A 19,399-nucleotide genomic window follows, 5' to 3' on the forward strand; every position below is an offset into this window, starting at 1 on the left:
ATACTAGCTACTGTTATATTAATAGTCTTTCATAAATCAATTCTACAACAATTCTAGTGAACCTTACATATTGTTAATATCATCCCTAGTTTTTGTACGAATAGTGTGAGAGTCTGTGGATGAATGCCATACTTTGCTCCATTATTGGCTCAAGAAAATAGCAATGTTCAAACTATACACTCTAATGTAAAGAAGTCATTCTATTCAAGAGTATAAAATAGGACCGTGACTATATCATTTACTACAATGCAAGAGACAAAATCAAGAAAGAAGTTATACACTACTGCATAAGCAACTATGTCCCGACATGGCAAAAACGTTATTCTATGTAGACCATTAATTCTAAACATATGTACATCATAAAGAGAGTGAGAGATTCATGTGTCATGGAAGTTTGTGGTGCATGAAGATCAAGAAAATTTGGTGCATTCCCATAAGATTGAATACTTTGAGCAATAGCTACTCTAGAGGCAGTCCTTCGAATGAGCAACATGCACTTGCTAGTGCTTAGTTTAATTTCTATTAACTGGTGATGTGTTTTGTTCAAATCCAAACCTGCTTCACTTGATCCTAGGATTGAGCATGTGACCTCTTCATCTAACGAAGTGTAAATGAACTGAGCCACACGCACTTGATGTAGTGATAAACCATCATGGTGATTGTCATCATAACGCACAACATAGCACGTGATTTCAAATTCATTCCCATCTTGAAAAATATAGAACAGAACACTTCGATAACTTGAACATAGGAGATCCAAACATGCAAAGTATAGCTAATATTTACAATCTCCTTGCCAAGTTTTATACAATGATATCTTATAGGATGGACAGGAAACAGAAAAGATCATATGTTTTCAATGTCATTCCTGTTTGAAAACTTGTGGAATAGAAAACTTTGAAAACTTGTGGAGTAGAAAACTTTGAAAACTTGATTATACAAGATCCAAAACACTAAGTATAGTAATACAAATGTCAAACAATGATATCTTACATGATTATCTTCACAAAGTATTGTGCTCTCCCAAAATACAAAAGTTTTCTCAACTTACCTAAGACAAGCATTTAGATAATCCAACTAATAGATTTCTTGACAACACTCTTCCCAAACCTTGTATAATCAATAATGTCATAAAATCAAAGACTAAATATGTCTTCAGTTTCCCCAATGTCCATCACAGTGCTGAGACTGACTTTGTAACTTTCTTCAATAGCTCTTCAAATGAAGACCCTTTGCATAGGAAAGTAATGAACAATTTGAAGAAAGAATACATATCACATACCAGTAGTTGTTACAGGCATAACCCTAACTTATCCCATGGTAGTAAACCGTAATTTTCTACACACAAAGATAAGAATGTGAGGGTTATTCGAGAATGTAAAGAAATGAGTATTACTTTTAATCCTAGGGATTGAGACAACCTTTAAAGGCAAGTGTAAACTTGCCTGGGGGCCTTAGGTCTGGCTACAGATATGAGTCCTAGCTATACTCATTGGACACATTATCCGACTACGTCGATACTGTGCTCTTGTAGTGATCAGACTCTTGTGGCAAGTGTGCCCCATCACCAGGTATGACTCAAAGCCATAGCGATGGTATGGGACGCCGTTCAAGGCTCAGGTCCGTCTCGATCCCTTCGCTTGAGGGTAATCGGGTGGATCGACACCCTTCTTTCTCTCTCTTTCTCTTTATTATCCGATCTGTTTCCTTATTTTATGCTTACATTAGAAATCATCTCTAACATTGGTTGACATAATAATACGTTATTGGTAGTTTTGTGGAAGTTTGAGAAGACATGTGTAATTTTGGAGTTGATTTTCTTTTTCAACAACTTTTGACATTGAGTATCACATTTTGTAAGATAACTTACAGTAAACAATGGACCAAAACTATGTTCGTATTTTCTTTGGGTGAATTGACTACTCACTCCAAATAACGAAACGATTACGGATAGGTGATTTAAGACAAGATTCTATAGTTTAGCTATCATCAAGCATGTATGGACATGTAAAGTACCATGTAAGTAGAAATGATGGGACTTGTGGAAAAGCATGACATAGAATTGACTCTGGTTTTCAACATCTACAGTTCACAAAAGATTCTCGATAGGCGTATATATGAGTCCACAAGGACTTTTGTATCTATATATTGGGGTTCTACGAAGGTCTATTGCATGCTCCATAAATGATGAGTGAATCCCCTAAAGGAATTGGTGCAAAAATCAAAGAAATAGCTATGTCACTAAGAAGATGAATATAAACCTAAGCTATAAATAATAATGTTAATGTTAGTTGGATGTCAGTCTAAATATGCCACCACTTGATGAAGAAATGGAGACCCCAAACAAAATAATTAATGTTTTTCATATTAGCTATGAAAGGAATGCTCAATATTTTTATGGGATGCTGAAGGACATGCAAATTGCATAGTACATTTCAAGATGTCACGTGAGAAACCAAGATCATTTGGCCAAGGAGAATACCTTTTATATATCCTGTGCACCAACATCGTAGAAGAGTTCCTATGGTGGAAAGAAGGTTGACAATTGATAAGATGAGAAAGAAAGAGAAGGGGTTGTGAGCACGGACTACCAAAATTCATGACTAAAAAACAACTTTGTCCCAAACAAAGAGGTTCCTGGAACAAGCTATAAGCAGCACACAGACATGGAGGTTCCCACAAAGCATCCAAAGATCTGAAGGTATGGACTAGGTAGAATAAGAGCTCAACATTGACATTGACTCCACACACAAGCAAGATGTCAAAAGCATTTCATGATCAATCTAAATCATAGAATATAAATGGATACAAAGCCATGAGGATAAAGCAGATATAAAGATTTGCATGTGGATGGAGAGAAGGTTGAGGTCCTCATCACAAGGAATTATAGAACCTCCTAGATTGAAGGAAATCTGGTTGTTCAAAACCAGAAAATAACATGCAAGATCACTAGCTAAGTATTGAACATTAACTTAGTAGCATGATAAACATGTCTTCTATAGACTAAGCCTCACATGGAGTAATGTAAGCACATTAATGTACGCAGATTCCTAGCCCTGTGAGACATCTATGCAGTAGTGGCTACATGTAAATGAACCTATAATTTCATGGGAATAACACCAAACCGCTATAAAAGAAATTCCTCTCGTAGTATGAAATAGCTAATTAATCATTAATCACACCATTTCATATCTCTCTCTTTTCTTGATTCTTTTCTTCTTCACTTGTGAGGGTCGGGATACCCTCCCCCCTCCCCACTTCTGGTGCTAGTAAAAGAGGAACGAAAATTTATGTCCCTATGTACTCGAATATCCCCAAAGTCACTCGCACTCAAGACTAGAGAATAAAGATAATTGTGCCACTGATTAATTTGTACTATATTCTTGAGGCATTGAATAGATTAAATGTCAGCCACATCAGAGTTAATATAGTCTGGGGTTCACATATAAAAGGCCACCCTGGTAGGAGTATTAGACAAGAGATGAAAGGTGTTACAGAGGATTATGACTAGTACATAATTAGCGAGATTGATTAGCATGTAAATAATGAGTGATTAGCAGCAAGTGGCCTAAGGGTGATTCTTGGTGAGTAATATAGAGAGAGTGGATGATTTGCTACATATCATATACTCTTGTGAGTAGGAGTGAGCAAGCAGGCGAGATCTCTCATGGAGGCATGTATCCATATATGTTTGTGATGGAGAGAGATTCATCCAAACACCACCGCACCTGGTTTGCTAAGCCTTGATTTAACCAGGTGAATATGAGCATTAACCAGCCATTGCCATTGACTGATGGTCTGGTCTTGCCGAATTTGACAGCCTGGAACATTCCCCAACCCACATTGGGGGGATGGAGGCCCTTGCTACACACCTCCAACATGTTCCCATTTAGACTCCAAATTCATTTGACTAATTGTCTTGGTATTACCAGCAAAATGTGAATGTATCAAGTCCATTATAAAGTAGAATTTGCACACATAATTAAATTTATATGTTAGCTTTCAGATAATTACACTAGCTCACATATTAACTTTGCAAATTCCTTTTACACAGCCATGCCATACGATAAAATACTTGACTGCTTGTGAAAAAAAAATACTTTGCAGAAGTTGGTATGGTTCTACTAAACCATGACATCTATCACACACTAAAATACTGGTTATTGATATGAGAGTGAACAAGGAACTGTTCATAATTTATCTCCATTTGACATAACAGATTACCATTGAAAAATTTAGCTGTTCGCTCGTATAAGAAATAAACATGGGCACAGTATCGTTAAGATGAGAGACCCTAAGCAGCCTCTACACTTAATCATTACAATGTTCATTTCTTCACATTGGTTAGCTAGCCTTCAAACAAACAAACAAACATGTAATGGTTTAGTAAAAAAAAAAAACATAAGAAAACATTATGCGTACCTTATTCCCGCTTGAATGTTGATCCAAGGTTAATGCCAATTTACAATGAGATGTTGAGCTTCTTGTTGAATCTATCAGAAATCCTAAATGCTAACCAACCAAAAATACAATAAATTCAATGCCTTAAACAGTCAACTTTGTTGATTACTGATTATGCATGATTTGGCTAACAATGTAAAGAGTATAAACTATTACATGAAGACAATCAAGATGACAAACATACATACACATATTTTCTAATACTGTTTACAAAAGTTGCAATACCTTGATATATCAATTGAGCCTTCAAACTTCATTTATCATGATAGATACTACAAGTTGTCGCATAAAATTTGTTCGTGAGCTTAATTCTCCTAACCACATTTGATGACTCTGAATTCTGACATCTTTGTCAATAAATCTCATCCTGAATACAATAATGTACACAACATAATTCCCTTTTTGTGTAATAATGTACAAGTAATGAAAAGAAAATGAGTGGATCTTGTTTCACTTGGAGATTGGCATGAATAAACCTCTTTGTTAACATCATGGTAATACAGGAAAACCATTAACAGTGTTTCCTCATATCTCAGTGTATATGGCATCATCATTATATCTCGTTGTTCAGTCATTCATTTTTGTGGGCCAAATTTTAGATGGTATTCAAGTTTTTGCAACATGACTTGATTTGAGGACTAGTTTCTAAGATTTGATTTGACATACATGCATGTTCATTGTCATTTCAAAGGCTTTAGGCCTTTTGATCACATTTCAGGTGTCAACATACCCAAACTTCGGGTGGATCTGGTAAAAATTCGGCATGTACTAATTACATTCTACTCTAGATATTGAGGGCACACTAGTTTCAAAATAGAGTCTATGCATATGAATTTAATATATCAACACACTTTTCAAATCCAAGGTTTCCATATTTTGGTATGAAGAACCATACTTACCTCATCTAACTTTAGCCAGAAGAATTAAGCAATATAAGTGTCATTTTTTATGTCCAGTAAATAAAACTACAATGCATATTTTGATTCAGAAGAAAAGATTACAACGCAGTGCCGTGACGAAGTCATGCTATAAAGTTACACAGATTCATGATAAAAATAACAAGAGGTAAACACCAAAATGCCCCTAAATTTAAGGATACATTCTACCTCGATAAAACCAGTCATTATCAAAATGGCACAAACGCCCCCCAGCATTTGGGTTATATTTGGGCTGAAATAAACCCCTTATGTTTTCGAAATGTATATTTAGGATTAAATTACCCTAATAAACCTACTTTATTATCATAGCGAGAGGTTCTACTAATCTCTGAAAACTATGGGAGTATTGTCACAGATTTTGGAAAACAAGAGGGTCTTATGCAAAATGTTGAGACTAAAGTGTGTATTTTGATGTTTTTCACTACCATTAAAAAGAAGGAAAGCAAAAAGACCTTTTGTTTTTCTTTTTGTTTAGAAACATAATGAACTTCTTCAATGGGGATGGAGGGCAATGTACCTTGTAGGAGGGTCTGCTCTAGTTCCCCCGGGGACACTGGCATGTTGGAGGGCCTCTTCAAGGAGCAAAGAGAAGAGGGGGTCATCCTGATCAGCGATGGCGGCAATGACGATCGTGGATGAATCGTGCGAATCAGCGGAACGGATGCCGCCGCCATAGCCATAGCCATAGCCAGGAGGAGCAGGGGTCCTACAATGAGGGGGTGCCGATGACGATGACGGAGCGGGTGGGCGGCGATGGTAGTGCCGGTTGTGCTTCTGCTGAGGCGTGGTTGGGTATGGATTTGGGTTGTGAAGGTATTTGTGATAGTGGGGCGTGTTAGGGTTTTGGACCCAAGGGGGATTAGGCGGCAGTGGATCGATGGAGGAGGAGAAAAAGGGGCCACAGTAGTAATTACAAACGTCGCTTGACAGGTTAGATTTGGCGGATGAAGAAGAAGCAGAAGCAGAAGCCCCTCTCTGCTTGCTCCTCTGTCGCCTCCTACCCTCCATTTTTGCCTCCTGCACCCACAGAATGACCCTTCATTTTTCCCCATTTACGAAAACTCTTCTTTCTTTCCTAATTTAATCAAAGCATTTCCAATTGAAGCACCTTTTGCATTTGTACTTTCTTTGCTGCTTTTCTGCTTTTCTGCTTTTTGTGCTTTTTGTGCTTTCTTTACTTTCTTTACATTATTTGCTTCTGTGATTTTGTGCTTTCTATGTTTCCTTCGCTTTTTTTGCTTTTTGTGCTTTCTTTGCTTTTGTGCTTTCTTTGCTTTTGTGCTTTTGTGCTTTCTTTACTTTTGTGCTTTCTTTGCTTTTGTGCTTTTGTGTTATGTGGTTTTGTGCTTTCTATGCTTCCTAAGTTCCTTCCCTTTCTTTACTTTTTTGCTTTTGAGCTTTTTGTGCTTTTTGTGCTTTTTGTGCTTTTAAATCTAAATGCCTTGCCCGTGCTCGTTTTCGAACCATAACTAGGTGGTGGTACGTACGCAGAAAATATCAACAGGAATATGTTTGTTCCATCTATCTCTACATGTCACGTTATTGTGATGTGGCGTGCTCGAGGGTGGGAAAAACCGGCGAAAGGGGGGAGTCAAAAATGTGCATGTGCAATGTGTGTGCACACAAAAGCGATTAATTGTGCATATGCAAAATAAAAAAAAGGAAAAGAAAGGGTGAAAAGGAGGTATAGAAGCTCGTGCAAAAAGTAAGAGAGAGGAGAGATAAAAGGTAGAGAGGAGACAGGCTATAAATGTATAGAGCTAGAATTATATATTATATAAGAGAGAGTTAGTGGGCTAGTGAATAGTCACATTTACTATAAGCTAGAGGTGTATGGTTTGAATCTAGTCTTATAGTACAGCGTGATTTAAGGAATTTTATTCCTTTTTCATTGAAGACTAATTTGGCGACCCCCCCTTCTTTTTTTCCTATAAAAGGAGGTCGAGGGGGGCTCATTCAGAATGACGTTTTGGGAGGAGGAGACTATCGCCAATTTTCCTTTGAAGCTCTTCATCTCCTTATTCACCACTTCTCTTCATCTCATACCCCTTCATCCCCCCCCATCGCCACGTGCTCGTCTTATTCGCGTCGGCACTCGAAGTGCTCGTGAGCCCAAGCTTCGTTGGTTCGATGTTGCTCTGCCCCGTTTGTCGTTGCGAGCCCGTGTGCTCGCCGTTCGGGTGGTCGTGGTTCGTTGGGATTGGCATTTTGGTGGTGCTCGTGTGTTCATCTTCGACGTGTTCGGTTTTGCCTTGTCCCTAAGGGCATTTAATATTTATGTTTTGATTGAGCTTGTGGTTAACTATAAGTTGTCATTGTAAACAAAACCCCATTTTCTAAAGGGTCCTCTTGCGTTAGAATCGAACACGTATTTATCTCTTTGGTCAATATCATTCGTGTTTCTTTCTCTCCTTCTTTCTTTATTCATGTCTTTCTTGTACGTTTGGTCGTCTTGTGACGAGGGGACCGTTCAGGCTTGCCCATGCACCTCTCCTCCTCATAAAGGCGTACGAGCATTTGTATGTGTGTTTGTGTCTTCCTTATACGTTCGGTCGTCTTGTGACGAGGGGACCGTTCGGGCTTGCCCATGCACCTCTCCTCCTCATAAAGGCGTACGAGCATTTGTGTGTGTGTTTGTGTCTTCCTCGTACGTTCGGCCGTCTTGTGACGAGGGGACCGTTCAGGCTTGCCCGTGCACCTCTCCTCCTCATAAAGGCGTACGAGCATTTGTGCGTGTGTTTTGTGTCTTCCTCGTACGTTCGACGTCTTGTGACGAGGGAGCGTTCAGGCACGCCCATGCACCTCTCCTCCTCATAAAGACATACGGACATTCGTGTTTGTGTTATTGTCCCCTTGTGCGTTCATGTTGTGTGCTCATCTTGCTTGTACCCATTTGGTCACTTGGCTCATACGGTGATCTCGGAAGGTCGACGAGTCGTGATCAACGAGAGCCACTGGCCTCACAAAACAAAGGGCAACGAGACCTTACTCGGGAAGGGGTCAGGAAGTAGTATTGTCGTAAAGCAAACCTCGGGTCTTCTCTATCCCTTGAGTACTCCCTAGTCCAAGACCCATGTAGTCCCGCCCAAGTAACACACGTGCGCGAAACTTCGCGACATAAATTGGTAGTCGTGATCAACGAGAGCCACCGGCCTCACAAAACAAAGGGCAACGAGACCTTGCTCGGGAAGGGGTCGGGAATTAGTATTGTCGTAAAGCAAACCTCGGGTCTTCTCTATCCCTTGAGTACTCCCTAGTCCGAGACCCCCATGGTCCCGCCCAAGCAACACACGTGCGCGAAACTTCGTGACAACGTGTTAGTGACTTATGAGATATTTGAGTGACTACAGAGTTGCATACAATCTCACCCATCATAAAAGGTTGTTTGAATACATGTTGTCCTATGAGTTGCATTACTTCTCTTGTCCCTCGACCCTTTTACGTAGTTCGGATCGATTTTTATTTTCATGTAACTCTGGCTCAATTGCATTGAATCCTACTTAACATGGCATGTCATGTAACACTGGCCCAATACCACTAGGGCCTACTTATTATCCCATGTGACACAACTTCACAACCCATGAGATCAATGAGCAATTAGAAAAAGTTAAAACAACATCAGTTATACATGTGCACTTTTTTTTCAAAGAAAACATCCCTTTTTTGGCCAACTTCCCAATAAAATCCTACAATGAAGATTGTACGATGGATAAGTTATTCAATTTTCCTTACAAAATGGGAATTACCGATGGAAACCTGAAATTTAGTTATGACTAGGGCAACAATGTTGGCATACAAGCAAGCATGTGAAGGTGACATTAGTTAGTGTCATGTTGTAGTGACTTGCGTCATCAAGTCATCATAGTGGTGTCAGCTTTGGGTATTGTAAATTTTTTTTAAAGAGAACTCGTTTTTGTTTTAACCTTTAGATGTCTTTAACAATTATGGTTTTTTTCCTAATAAAGCTAGTTGCTCCATTCTCTCACATCAATAGTATTTTGCCCCTAGTGTTTCTTGCATCCTAATGTTCCCTGTCCTCGATACAATCCTCCTTATCACCATCGTCAAATTATTGCCATTATTATCATCATTGTTTCTTCCTCATATTAAGTTTTTTGATTTAGATGATCATTCAACTTTTATCATTATTTCATATGGGTATCGGCATCACACATTCTGTATTCAGAGAAGGATATGAAATGTTTTGTTTTTGCCCATTCCTTCAACATTCTTTGTCATGGATTTTATTCTTGCTTTAGGCATCAAAACTTTAATTGTAACTCATAGTGTACTTCCTTCCATTTCTAGGTTCCTTTGGTAAATCTATGTATGAATTTGAACCAAGTTTTGCAAAATTGTTGATTTGAGAATTAAATGAGACATTCCAAAATTCCAAGTATTTGAATGACCATATGGAGGCCTTGCATGGTAGAAGTTCTTCCTAAGTTACACACACTATATGGGTGCAATTTCAAATGACTTAAATCCTTGTTTCTCCTTTCATAGAAGCCTGAGCATGCAGTTGATAAGTTGCTATCTAGTGGCAAACCCATGAGAAAACCCCCATATCATGTAGCTACCAAAATTGAGGAAACAATCGACCACAAAATGTGACATACTTACTATACCAGGTGTCTTTCATCTGTTCCTTTCTCCTTGGCCCAAATCCATGTTGTTGATTTAAGAAAAGGATGGAATGATGTCGCACACACTTTTGTTATGGATAAAATATGCGGTTCCTTTAATTTATAAGTTAAGATTCATCAACTTTGGGGTGCTCGTTATTTAGACAAAAACGACTTTTGTGTTAGGAAATCATAAAGTTCGTGTATATAATAGGGATGATATCCATAAAACGACATTTCATGCACTTCTTGCCGATTATGAGATTTTAGTAATAGCTTCCAATCTTATGCAACTTCAACCTTGTTTATAAGACTTAACAAATGGCGCTTCGTCCATTATTTCATTGTCATCTTGGATTCATCACATCTGTAGTCCATTGCAAGGCATGCATTTACAACATCAACAAAGAGTTATTGTTTTGGTCTTTGTAATGCTTTGTATGCAAGAGCTTCCCAAAGGGGTTACATTTTCAAATAAAAATCAATGCCTAGGCCATATTGTGTAAGTTGATGCTATCCAAATGAATTCGGGTTCACATATTTATATTTTTGTATTTTTAAAGTGTTGCATTGTTTTAGAGTCTCTCTCATCTTGGGGATTGTTCAAAAGAGTTTCATGTTATTGTTGTCTTGGCCAACTCCTATTAAAAACCAGTCACGATGAGTATAACATAGTCATTCCCATGACAAACTATGTAGTTAGATAACATGGGTCACCCCTTGATTCTTTTGGGATCGTGGTCTGCAACACCAAACGTTTGAGTGGCTTAGCAACATTATCAAGGACAAATCCTTGAACATGGAATGTTTACCACAATTGTCAAAAATAGGGCTAATATTTCTAATTTCCCCAAAGTAGCACTTTATCATAATTCTCAATTATTTGTAGATTTTTAGTAAAGTGGTAAAACTCTCAACAATATTTGTCAAAAAAATAATCCAAAAGTTTTCAAATCTTTAGAAATAGTCCCTAATTGATTGCCAAGTAGAGGGACATCTAAAACCGTAATAAATCGATTCTCTTAATTGTGTATGTCAATATTGGATTGACATTTCTTGAGAACAATGCATTTACATTATGCATGAACTGTAACGTGTTTTGGATTCATATAAAAAGTGGAGTTGTCATAAATTAGTAATCAAGTTGTGAGGGGGAGTGTGCTAAAGGATTATTTTTCAAGGTTAAGACCATTCCTTCATAGGTAGGAATAATGTGAGGACTATAGTAGTTACGACTTACAAATATAGAATCATGAATGTGTACAAGGGCATATGGTCCATGTGTAGAGCCCATGTGTGAAGTCTAGGAATGGCATGGGTGAATAAAAATGATATATTTGATGGTTAGGGAATCAAGAAGAGTCATGGTGTAGTGGCAAAAGATATAGAATCATAAGTATTAGATGTGCTAGCTTCCGCAAAAAAACAAATGTCGTAAAGATTTTTATTTTTATTTTTATTTTATTTCCAAAAAAAACTCCTTCCATTAGTTATAAAATTTTACAAATGAGATTATTATGTACAAATCCCTGTAGGGACACGATAGTTCCATCTTATGTGGATACCCAATGACTCAAAAAAGGGAGAGGACGACCATTGTTGGATAAAGGCTATTCGTTGTCTTTTGACTCCATCGGAGCCGCCCTTGAGGCCATCATATTGGCTCTTTAGAGTGGCTACAATTTCACTCCATATCTCTTGCAGTAACCTTGTTGGATGTGCAGTTTGGTTGGAGAAGACCCGTCTACACCGTTGTTTCCATAGAATCCAAAGAGTTATTGGACAAATGTCGTAAAGATTATCTAAACACATAACTACATTGCCTGAATGATATATATATATATAATCTATGATAACTCGTCTCAATCAGCGCTTGGAAAAGAAAAAGGGAAAGGGAAATAAATTCTCTTTTTTTTACATTCATATTTTTTTGTTAATCGGCGTTTTCATCCCTTATCCTTTACTTTGTGACATCATGGAATTTTGTAAATGCCCTAAAACATGCTCCGATGCTTTTTAATATTCATACTAGTTAGCTAATAGGTGTGGTTTTAAAAAGGACAAAATCAAGCGTGGTGTTATCCAAATTTCAAAACATAAAAAATTATGCAACTCATGGATAGTTTGGCATAGAATGTGTACATTGCACAATTGACAATGTGGAATCAATCATACATTCAACCATGGGAATCCACAAAAAATATAAAGAACGGAATTGTAGATGTTGTCGACGAATGCTCATAAGTTTTGTTTTGATGTTATTTGACAAATAATACTCATACATTTTATTTACATAGCTACATGAAATTTGGGAGGTACTTTGACATGGCAAAGCACTATTCATACAAAGAAACAAATACTTTTGTCTAGCTCCCGGCCCACTAATATTTAGCTACCTTTCTAAAACTTTTCTTTCACCAAGTTGAGGATGCATGTTGTTCTCTCCCCCAATATAATCGCGACAACATAGAATCTAGTCTCATGGAACAAACATCAATGTTTAACTGTTGGAGTTCAGAAAACACAGTAAAATGGGAAATTTGCAATCATACCATTTACCTTTACTAAAGAAGATCCATAAATATTGGCTATGCACAACAACACACCATCCTTCTAATGGACCCCATGTATGGCACCCAAATTTCTATGTACGTTATACATCATGTGAAGAGTGTGAGAAACAAAGAAATTAGTTTTTTTTGACACTTATCTCTTGAATTAACTTTGACATTATGATGTTTATGATAAAAACGAGGCGGATTTTGTGCATTCAATTTCATTGAAGGGCTAGTTATGATCATAGCGTCTTTATATTTCAAGTTCATCTATAGAGAATAGTTAAATACATTCGTGTTCTATTTATATTTCATTGCTCTTGGCTTCATTTTAGTTTTAACTTGTAAGTATCAACCTTTTCTCACTTACATGAAAATGGTGTTGCTAGGTTATGAAAAGCAATCAAAGGATTTCATGACCCAAATGAACCGACAACAATAAATTGTTAGGAGCTTAAAGCTAGTTAAAGAAGTGCATTCCGTGAAAGAGTGACCCTAAAAAGTTTTCTAAGGATGGACACAAAAGTGATTTAAATGTAACATGGTTAATGATGTGTGTGTGTGTGTGTGTGTTTAAGTTCATGAACCATGTGTGTCAAATGATTTTCTTTCTTTCTTTAATAATATAAGGAGTACAACTGTAATTCGCAATGATTGAGGCATGCATGATGGAGGATGACCTTGTGAGGGTGTAACAACAATTCGAGAAGCGACCTTTGGATGTAGTGGAAGCCGAGTTAGGAAGGAAAGTGAAATATTCTCAAGCTAGGGACGGAAGACACGACATACATTTTGAGTCATTTTCTTCCGTTCAAACTCGAGATGTTTCATTATTTATGTGCAAGATTCATATGCAAGAGACACACTTGTTCTATTGCATTAAGGTTTTAAAGAGGGCAGTAGGTGTGGTTGGTTGTTGGTCAATGTAGTGTTTTTTGTTCATGTTTAAAAGTTTGGACTTTGTGTAGACTTTAGGTTTCTCTTATTCCTTTGTTTTTATTCAATAGATATTGTTAAGGGGAGGGAGGGGCCCTTTTGTGAGGGATTAAGTGAAACTCGATGCTTCTAAAGAACAAACAAAATAAAGAACTTGGTAATCAAAAATATATTTTCAACCTCTTTCTTTTATTTTGCTTTTTAACGTTGTTGTGCTCTAGGAGTTTCCATAACTTCTTGAACACGCGTCATCTTTTTCCACTTGCGTGACACGTCCTAGTTTTTGTCACATTCTCTCTCTCTCCCGTCTAAACCGCAACAACTTTGTCAACGCTTAAAAAATCATATTGTAAGTTTATTGGACACTATAAGGGTGTTGGCTACTTGTAGATGAATTAGATTGTATGTCCTCAAGCATTGTGGATAATTGAATAGGAAATGTCACATCGTTCTGCTCAAGATCCAACAATGAGCAATCGCATCGTCCAAGTATGTCGCAAGTCGCACCCAAAAGCTCATCAACCTGAATGTTGTGGGAAAAAATATAGAACACAAGATGTTAAACAAAGACAACTTCTTGTGGTAGCTATGCACACCCTGCCTTTTGGTCTCATGAGGACAACACTATGTTAGTTCCAAATTTTAGCTCTATTTGTTTATGTCCAATCTCTTCACTTTTTTACTTATAATTATGGAGGAACTGGATGCAAAAGCAAGAGACTCGTTCTTATAGCCTACAAGTTAATGACAATTGTCACCATTTATAACTTTTTTAATGCCACGAATCACATGGACGAAACTATCAGATAATATGTTAATACTAATAACACAATGCCCCAAGATATATGTGTGCACATTACTTGTGATTCTCACCCTGAATTCAATAGTTTATGTGGAGTAGGATTATCTTTACACATAGAATATACATTTCTATTAAAATATCATTTAAAAACATTCATCGAAAGTCTTATTTTGCAACGGAGTGGTTTCTATTGGAATTTTGAGTTGAGTTAATTAAAAGTAGACAAGAAAAATCAAACTTTCTGACGTGTTATCACTTCTATCTTTGGTTGGAGTGCACACTGTAATGGCATATACTTGGAACAAGCAAGGACAATATGCTCAATTAATGCACCAACTTTCGTGACATATAAAAAATCACTCATAACGCTTGTCTAGAAGCATTCACATTGCTTTTCTCACTTCCTTATTTATCTAATATGAGGAGCAGAGTGGGCACTAATGGCTAGGCTCTTTCTTGCACAACAAGTTATTTCCATCTACTCCATGTGTGTCAATTTTATTACTTTAGAGGAGAGCATTGTGGGGATTCATGCGCACGTACAATATGTTCACAAGAATAAAGACACGCAATGCACCCGCTTAGTGTCAAGACACTTATTCGTGAAATTTTCCCATGACTTGAATTCATTGATAGATCAACATCACCTAGATACCATCAATTAAAGATACTATGTTGTAACCAATTGATAGTGTTTATGAATCAATTTCAAGTAAACATGGTAAATATGTTCATGTATATTGGCAATAAGCTTGAGGGATGGAATATTTCCCTAAAGCTATGTATTCAAGTGTTTAATTTTATAACCCCCTCTAAATGGAAGAGCTTATTGATGAGATCCACACCCAAGTAAGATTTCATTTCATTTGGCAACTCAAGCAAGCCTCTTATAAGTGAATATGGTGTCTTATGAGCATACAATATGCGAATACATTGTTCCATTAGAGAGAACCATGTACAAAATGGCAACTTGCTTATGTCACACCTAGTCATCCTGGACTAGCATTTTTACTCTTTACTTATTTGTTCTTACCAATCCAACCATGGTTTCAACTCAATCCAAATGACAACACTTATGAACAAAAAACAAGTGCAATTTGCATGGGTCATCTTTCTTGAAACATCAATGAAGGCTCTAGTCATCTTAGGTTGGAGGATGCCATCATCAATGCTCCATTCACAATAGTTAAGTTTTCCCCATAAAATTTCTTACAAGCATTAGACACTCATACAAATAGTTCTTTTTCTCAATTTGATTAGATTGATTAGTAGAAAGCACAAAATGAGACATGTAACCAGAGTTGATTGATTGTAGTGATGGGTTGTAGCTTCAACATAATTGAAATCCACAGCCACTATTTTCATTGCCAAATTCCCATTGTGGGCATAAATGTGCTCCAAAACGATGGGATGTCATGCACAAACACACCACCAAAAAACATATTACTCAATCGTGTCAACAAAAATGTATCATTATTAAAGGTGATAGGTTAAGATAAACTAAACAAAACAAAGCATGCTTGCATAGGGGACCCAAAAACACTTATCTTCCAAGTTCCTTATCACATCGCCTACTCCAATCTCAATTGAAGTTCATCATTCACGCACAAAAACAATTGTTTCTCTTTGTCAAAGCCTAATGGTGTTTGTCTCAATAGGAGTTCACAAATTAGCACCGTCAGGATTGGGTTAGGCGTTAAGAGTATCAAAACTTCTTCACTCACAAACTTTAGACAAAGTTGGGTTCAAATGCATATGTGCATGTGCATGTTGTGTAGCTGTGTTTGTGATGTGTTGTGTTGTGTTGCGTTGTGTATCTTACTGCAACAAAAGCTAAAGTAACTTTAGTAGCTGAGGTGCTTCGCAAAGAGACCCTTGCGGCGACAAAGCTGCTCTGAAGCAAGATATAGGGAGCTCCGATGTATCTAAGCTCGTCGTCACGGAGCCTTCCGAAAAAGAACAAGGGCTTGATACCCTAGGAGAAGACCCATTAGAGTGCTTACAAATGGAGCCTAAATTGGCATGTGAATTAAGGGTCAAATTGAGCTCAACTACACACTGGACATTACTGTCTTGATCAACATGCCGCGTCGATGCATCGGTATCATAGATTTCAGGAGAAGGCCGGCGGGAACCCATCAATGTGGTGTGATCCGATGACGATCTGCTCACAATGTTATTATGTCCGGTCAATATGATCGGCCTGACTCGCCTTGGGACGGGAGCAATGAGGTTCGGAGAAGTTCCGGCATCTTTCACGACATGCTCACACGGAGGGGACGTAAAGGTCTCGCAGGCAATGGATGAGGCATGGTGGTTAGCACTATCAATCTCGGCCTTGGACTCGGGTGCTGCAGGATGTTTCTCTTCCAAAGGTGGGGACGAGGGTCGGGATCTCTTGAGAGGGTTCAGGTTCAGGTTTGGGTTTGGGTTTGGGTTTGGGTTTGGGTCGGAGCTAATGACGAAGGGGTTGGAAGAGAGGTCTAATGTGGGCGGGTGCGAGGAGGAGGAGGATAGTCTTTCGAGATCGGGATGTAGAGTCATGGCGAATTTAGTAGGTATCATGGTGGTGTTAGGTTTGATGATGGAAGGGTTCCCAAGTATAGATGTTGTGGGCTTGAGGGAGCCTCCTTTGAGGACTGTGTCCACTGCTGCTTGGCAGACTGCCCAGTTCCCTGTCCACAGGAGGCCCACCGCCCCAAACACGGGATTCACCGTCCGCCCACATGCCTCATACAGCAGAGATTGGAACAAAGCTGCATATCACCATCACCATCTTTACATGTCTCCCACCACTATTATAACCCAAGCTTACATACATACATATATACATACCATACATACCATACATACCATACATGCTTACATACATATCTAGATATACATAGCACAACATACACAGTTCATCCATCCATCTATACAAACATAAACATCCATCTCCACATATATACACATCCATTCACACATACACACAGATCTCTTGGCATGTATACACATCCATTCATACATACACACATACACACAGATCCCTCTTGGCATATATACACATCCATTCATACATACACACAGATCCCTCTGGACATACATACACAGTGTTTCATCGAGATGTACATACACATCCATCCATATATACACACAGATTCATCGAGATGTACATACAAATCCATTCATTCATCCATACATACACACAGATTCATCAAGATGTACATACAAATGCATACATACACACAGATTCATCGAGAGGTACATACAAATCCATACATACAAACAGATTCATCGAGATGTACATACAAATCCATACATACACACAGATTCATCGAGATGTTACATACAAATCCATACATACACACAGATTCATCGAGATGTTACATACAAATCCATACATACACACAGATTCATCGAGATGTTACATACAAATCCATACATACACACAGATTCATCGAGATGTACATACAAATCCATACATACACACACACACACCCACCCACCCAAATACATACATATGCTTATGTGCACACATCTACATACACACACAATCCCATATACAGACACACACATCCCCTCCTCTGTATTACATACATATAACATAACTCACATGCATATGCACATATATGTGACTATTGAGGGCTAGATATTCTTATCATTCTGTCCATACACAAGAACGTACACATAAAAGTACATGTAGCTACATCAAAGCCTATATGAGTATCATTTTCGCAAATCTGAATGATCAAAAAGAGTAAGGATATATGTGTGTGTGTACCTGGTCTCTGGCTTTCGGGGACAGCGTTGATGAAGCTGATCATGCCGGCACGGCCGAAGAACTTGGCGACGAACACGGTGGCATGGCCTTGGGCTTCAGGGGAGTCGATGCCTAGGAGGGAGGAGCGCAGGATGCAGGAATCGCTGCAGCCTTTTCGCAGGACGCGGCAACCATTGCAACTCATGGTCGTTGTTAAGGAAGGGGGGGGGGGCGGGATCTAGGGTATTGTCTCTGTGACTCTGTCTGTATGAATGAGTGAGTGTACAGGAATGGGGGTGCGGGGGCGAGGTTTAGGGTGTCTGTGTGTGGCGATGGCGATGGCGATGGCGATGGAAGGATCTGAGTACAGAGAAGGGTATGTATGTATGTATGTGTGTGTGTGTATGAATGTATGGCAGGAACAGAGAGAGAGAGAGAAGAGAGAGAAAGAAGAGAGAGAGTGGCCACAAGGATGGGAGATGCGGCAAGTCGATGAGCAAAGCACCCAAAAAGCAGGAAGGAAAAAAAAAAAACAAAAAAAAGGAAGAAAAGACAACTTAATTAATTATTTAATTAATTAATAAGCAAAATCGATTCTTCGCGGAAATTAAATATATATGCAGCTCCCAAAACAACAACTAAGAAAAAAAAAAAGTACTCTCTCTCTCTCTCTCTCTCTCTCTCTCTTCTTTCTCTCTCTTCTTTCTCTCTCTTCTTTCTCTCTCTTCCGCCCTGCCCCCACAGGGGCGCCCGCTGACGTGGCGGGCTTATTTTTCCTAATTTATTTTACCTTCTTCTTTTTTTTTATTCTTCTCCTGAGCTCCCCCCATTTTTCAATTTGTTGTTTTTTATTATTAAAATGTTTTATTTATTTATGTTAGGCGGTTTGTTCTTATCCACACCCCCCCCCCCCCTCCCCCCAAACCCAAAAAACGCAAAACGCAAAACGCAAAACGCAATACCAAAGTCTAATAGTATAAGTGTTAAGAGTAAAACTCTTCTCCTTCCATTGATGTACTCCATCGTGAGGAGCATGTGTTCCTCGTCATTCAAACTTACCTCGACCATGGCTCGTTTATGCCCTCGGCTCCGGCCTTTACGACCCTAGGGCTTCACACGGCTACGACCCTATGCGTGTCCCCCTTGACGAGTTTCTGCCGACTGAAAAACATCTCGAGAACTCTTCCTCGTGCCTAGCCCCGAAGGATGGAAGCACTCGTTGCACCGAAATATGTCAATATCCACATTTTGCAGGCCCCGTTTTGCTCTCATGTAAAATCCAAACACTTCTTGTGTTGTGTTTCTCTACATATAATTAGTTTTTTGTGCGCGTGGTGGTG

At 38.5% G+C, this 19,399-nt stretch overlaps 2 protein-coding genes across 4 annotated transcripts; both read right to left on the bottom strand.

The window, feature by feature from the left end:
• Positions 1-4,169: 4,169 nt before the first annotated feature.
• On the bottom strand, positions 4,170-6,440 carry LOC147852985 (uncharacterized). 3 transcript variants are annotated; one of them, XM_087333500.1, is made up of 3 exons: positions 5,917-6,440; positions 4,687-4,828; positions 4,170-4,505 (listed from the first exon to the last, which is right to left on the bottom strand). In XM_087333500.1, the coding sequence occupies exons 1-2, from the start codon at positions 6,405-6,407 to the stop codon at positions 4,708-4,710; spliced, it is 612 nt and encodes a 203-aa protein (XP_087189626.1). In that variant the 5' UTR covers positions 6,408-6,440; the 3' UTR covers positions 4,170-4,505; positions 4,687-4,707. The 3 variants fall into 3 exon arrangements, with proteins under 3 accessions (XP_087189626.1, XP_087189627.1, XP_087189628.1); XM_087333501.1 differs by having other exon boundaries at positions 4,170-4,512; XM_087333502.1 differs by lacking the exon at positions 4,687-4,828 and having other exon boundaries at positions 4,170-4,512.
• Positions 6,441-15,834: 9,394 nt separating this feature from the next.
• LOC147852986 (uncharacterized) lies at positions 15,835-18,298 on the bottom strand. The gene is made up of 2 exons (XM_087333621.1): positions 18,081-18,298; positions 15,835-17,073 (listed from the first exon to the last, which is right to left on the bottom strand). The coding sequence occupies exons 1-2, from the start codon at positions 18,262-18,264 to the stop codon at positions 16,151-16,153; spliced, it is 1,107 nt and encodes a 368-aa protein (XP_087189747.1). The 5' UTR covers positions 18,265-18,298; the 3' UTR covers positions 15,835-16,150.
• Positions 18,299-19,399: the final 1,101 nt, after the last annotated feature.

This window comes from Azolla caroliniana, unplaced genomic scaffold (assembly GCF_043228905.1).
Source record: "Azolla caroliniana isolate FFs.n. ecotype wild unplaced genomic scaffold, voAzoCaro1.0.p SCAF_17, whole genome shotgun sequence".
In the NCBI taxonomy this organism is placed as follows: Eukaryota; Viridiplantae; Streptophyta; class Polypodiopsida; order Salviniales; family Salviniaceae; genus Azolla; species Azolla caroliniana.

Excerpts from the sequence above, each read along its gene's own strand:
- LOC147852985 (XM_087333500.1), bottom strand. The coding sequence starts at position 6,407 with ATGGAGGGTAGGAGGCGACAGAGGAGCAAGCAGAGAGGGGCTTCTGCT. Across the intron at positions 4,829-5,916 it reads AGAGCAGACCCTCCTACAAG|GATGAGATTTATTGACAAAG; the intron begins GTACATTGCCCT and ends TATTGTATTCAG.
- LOC147852986 (XM_087333621.1), bottom strand. The coding sequence starts at position 18,264 with ATGAGTTGCAATGGTTGCCGCGTCCTGCGAAAAGGCTGCAGCGATTCC. Across the intron at positions 17,074-18,080 it reads CCCCGAAAGCCAGAGACCAG|CTTTGTTCCAATCTCTGCTG; the intron begins GTACACACACAC and ends GGTGATATGCAG.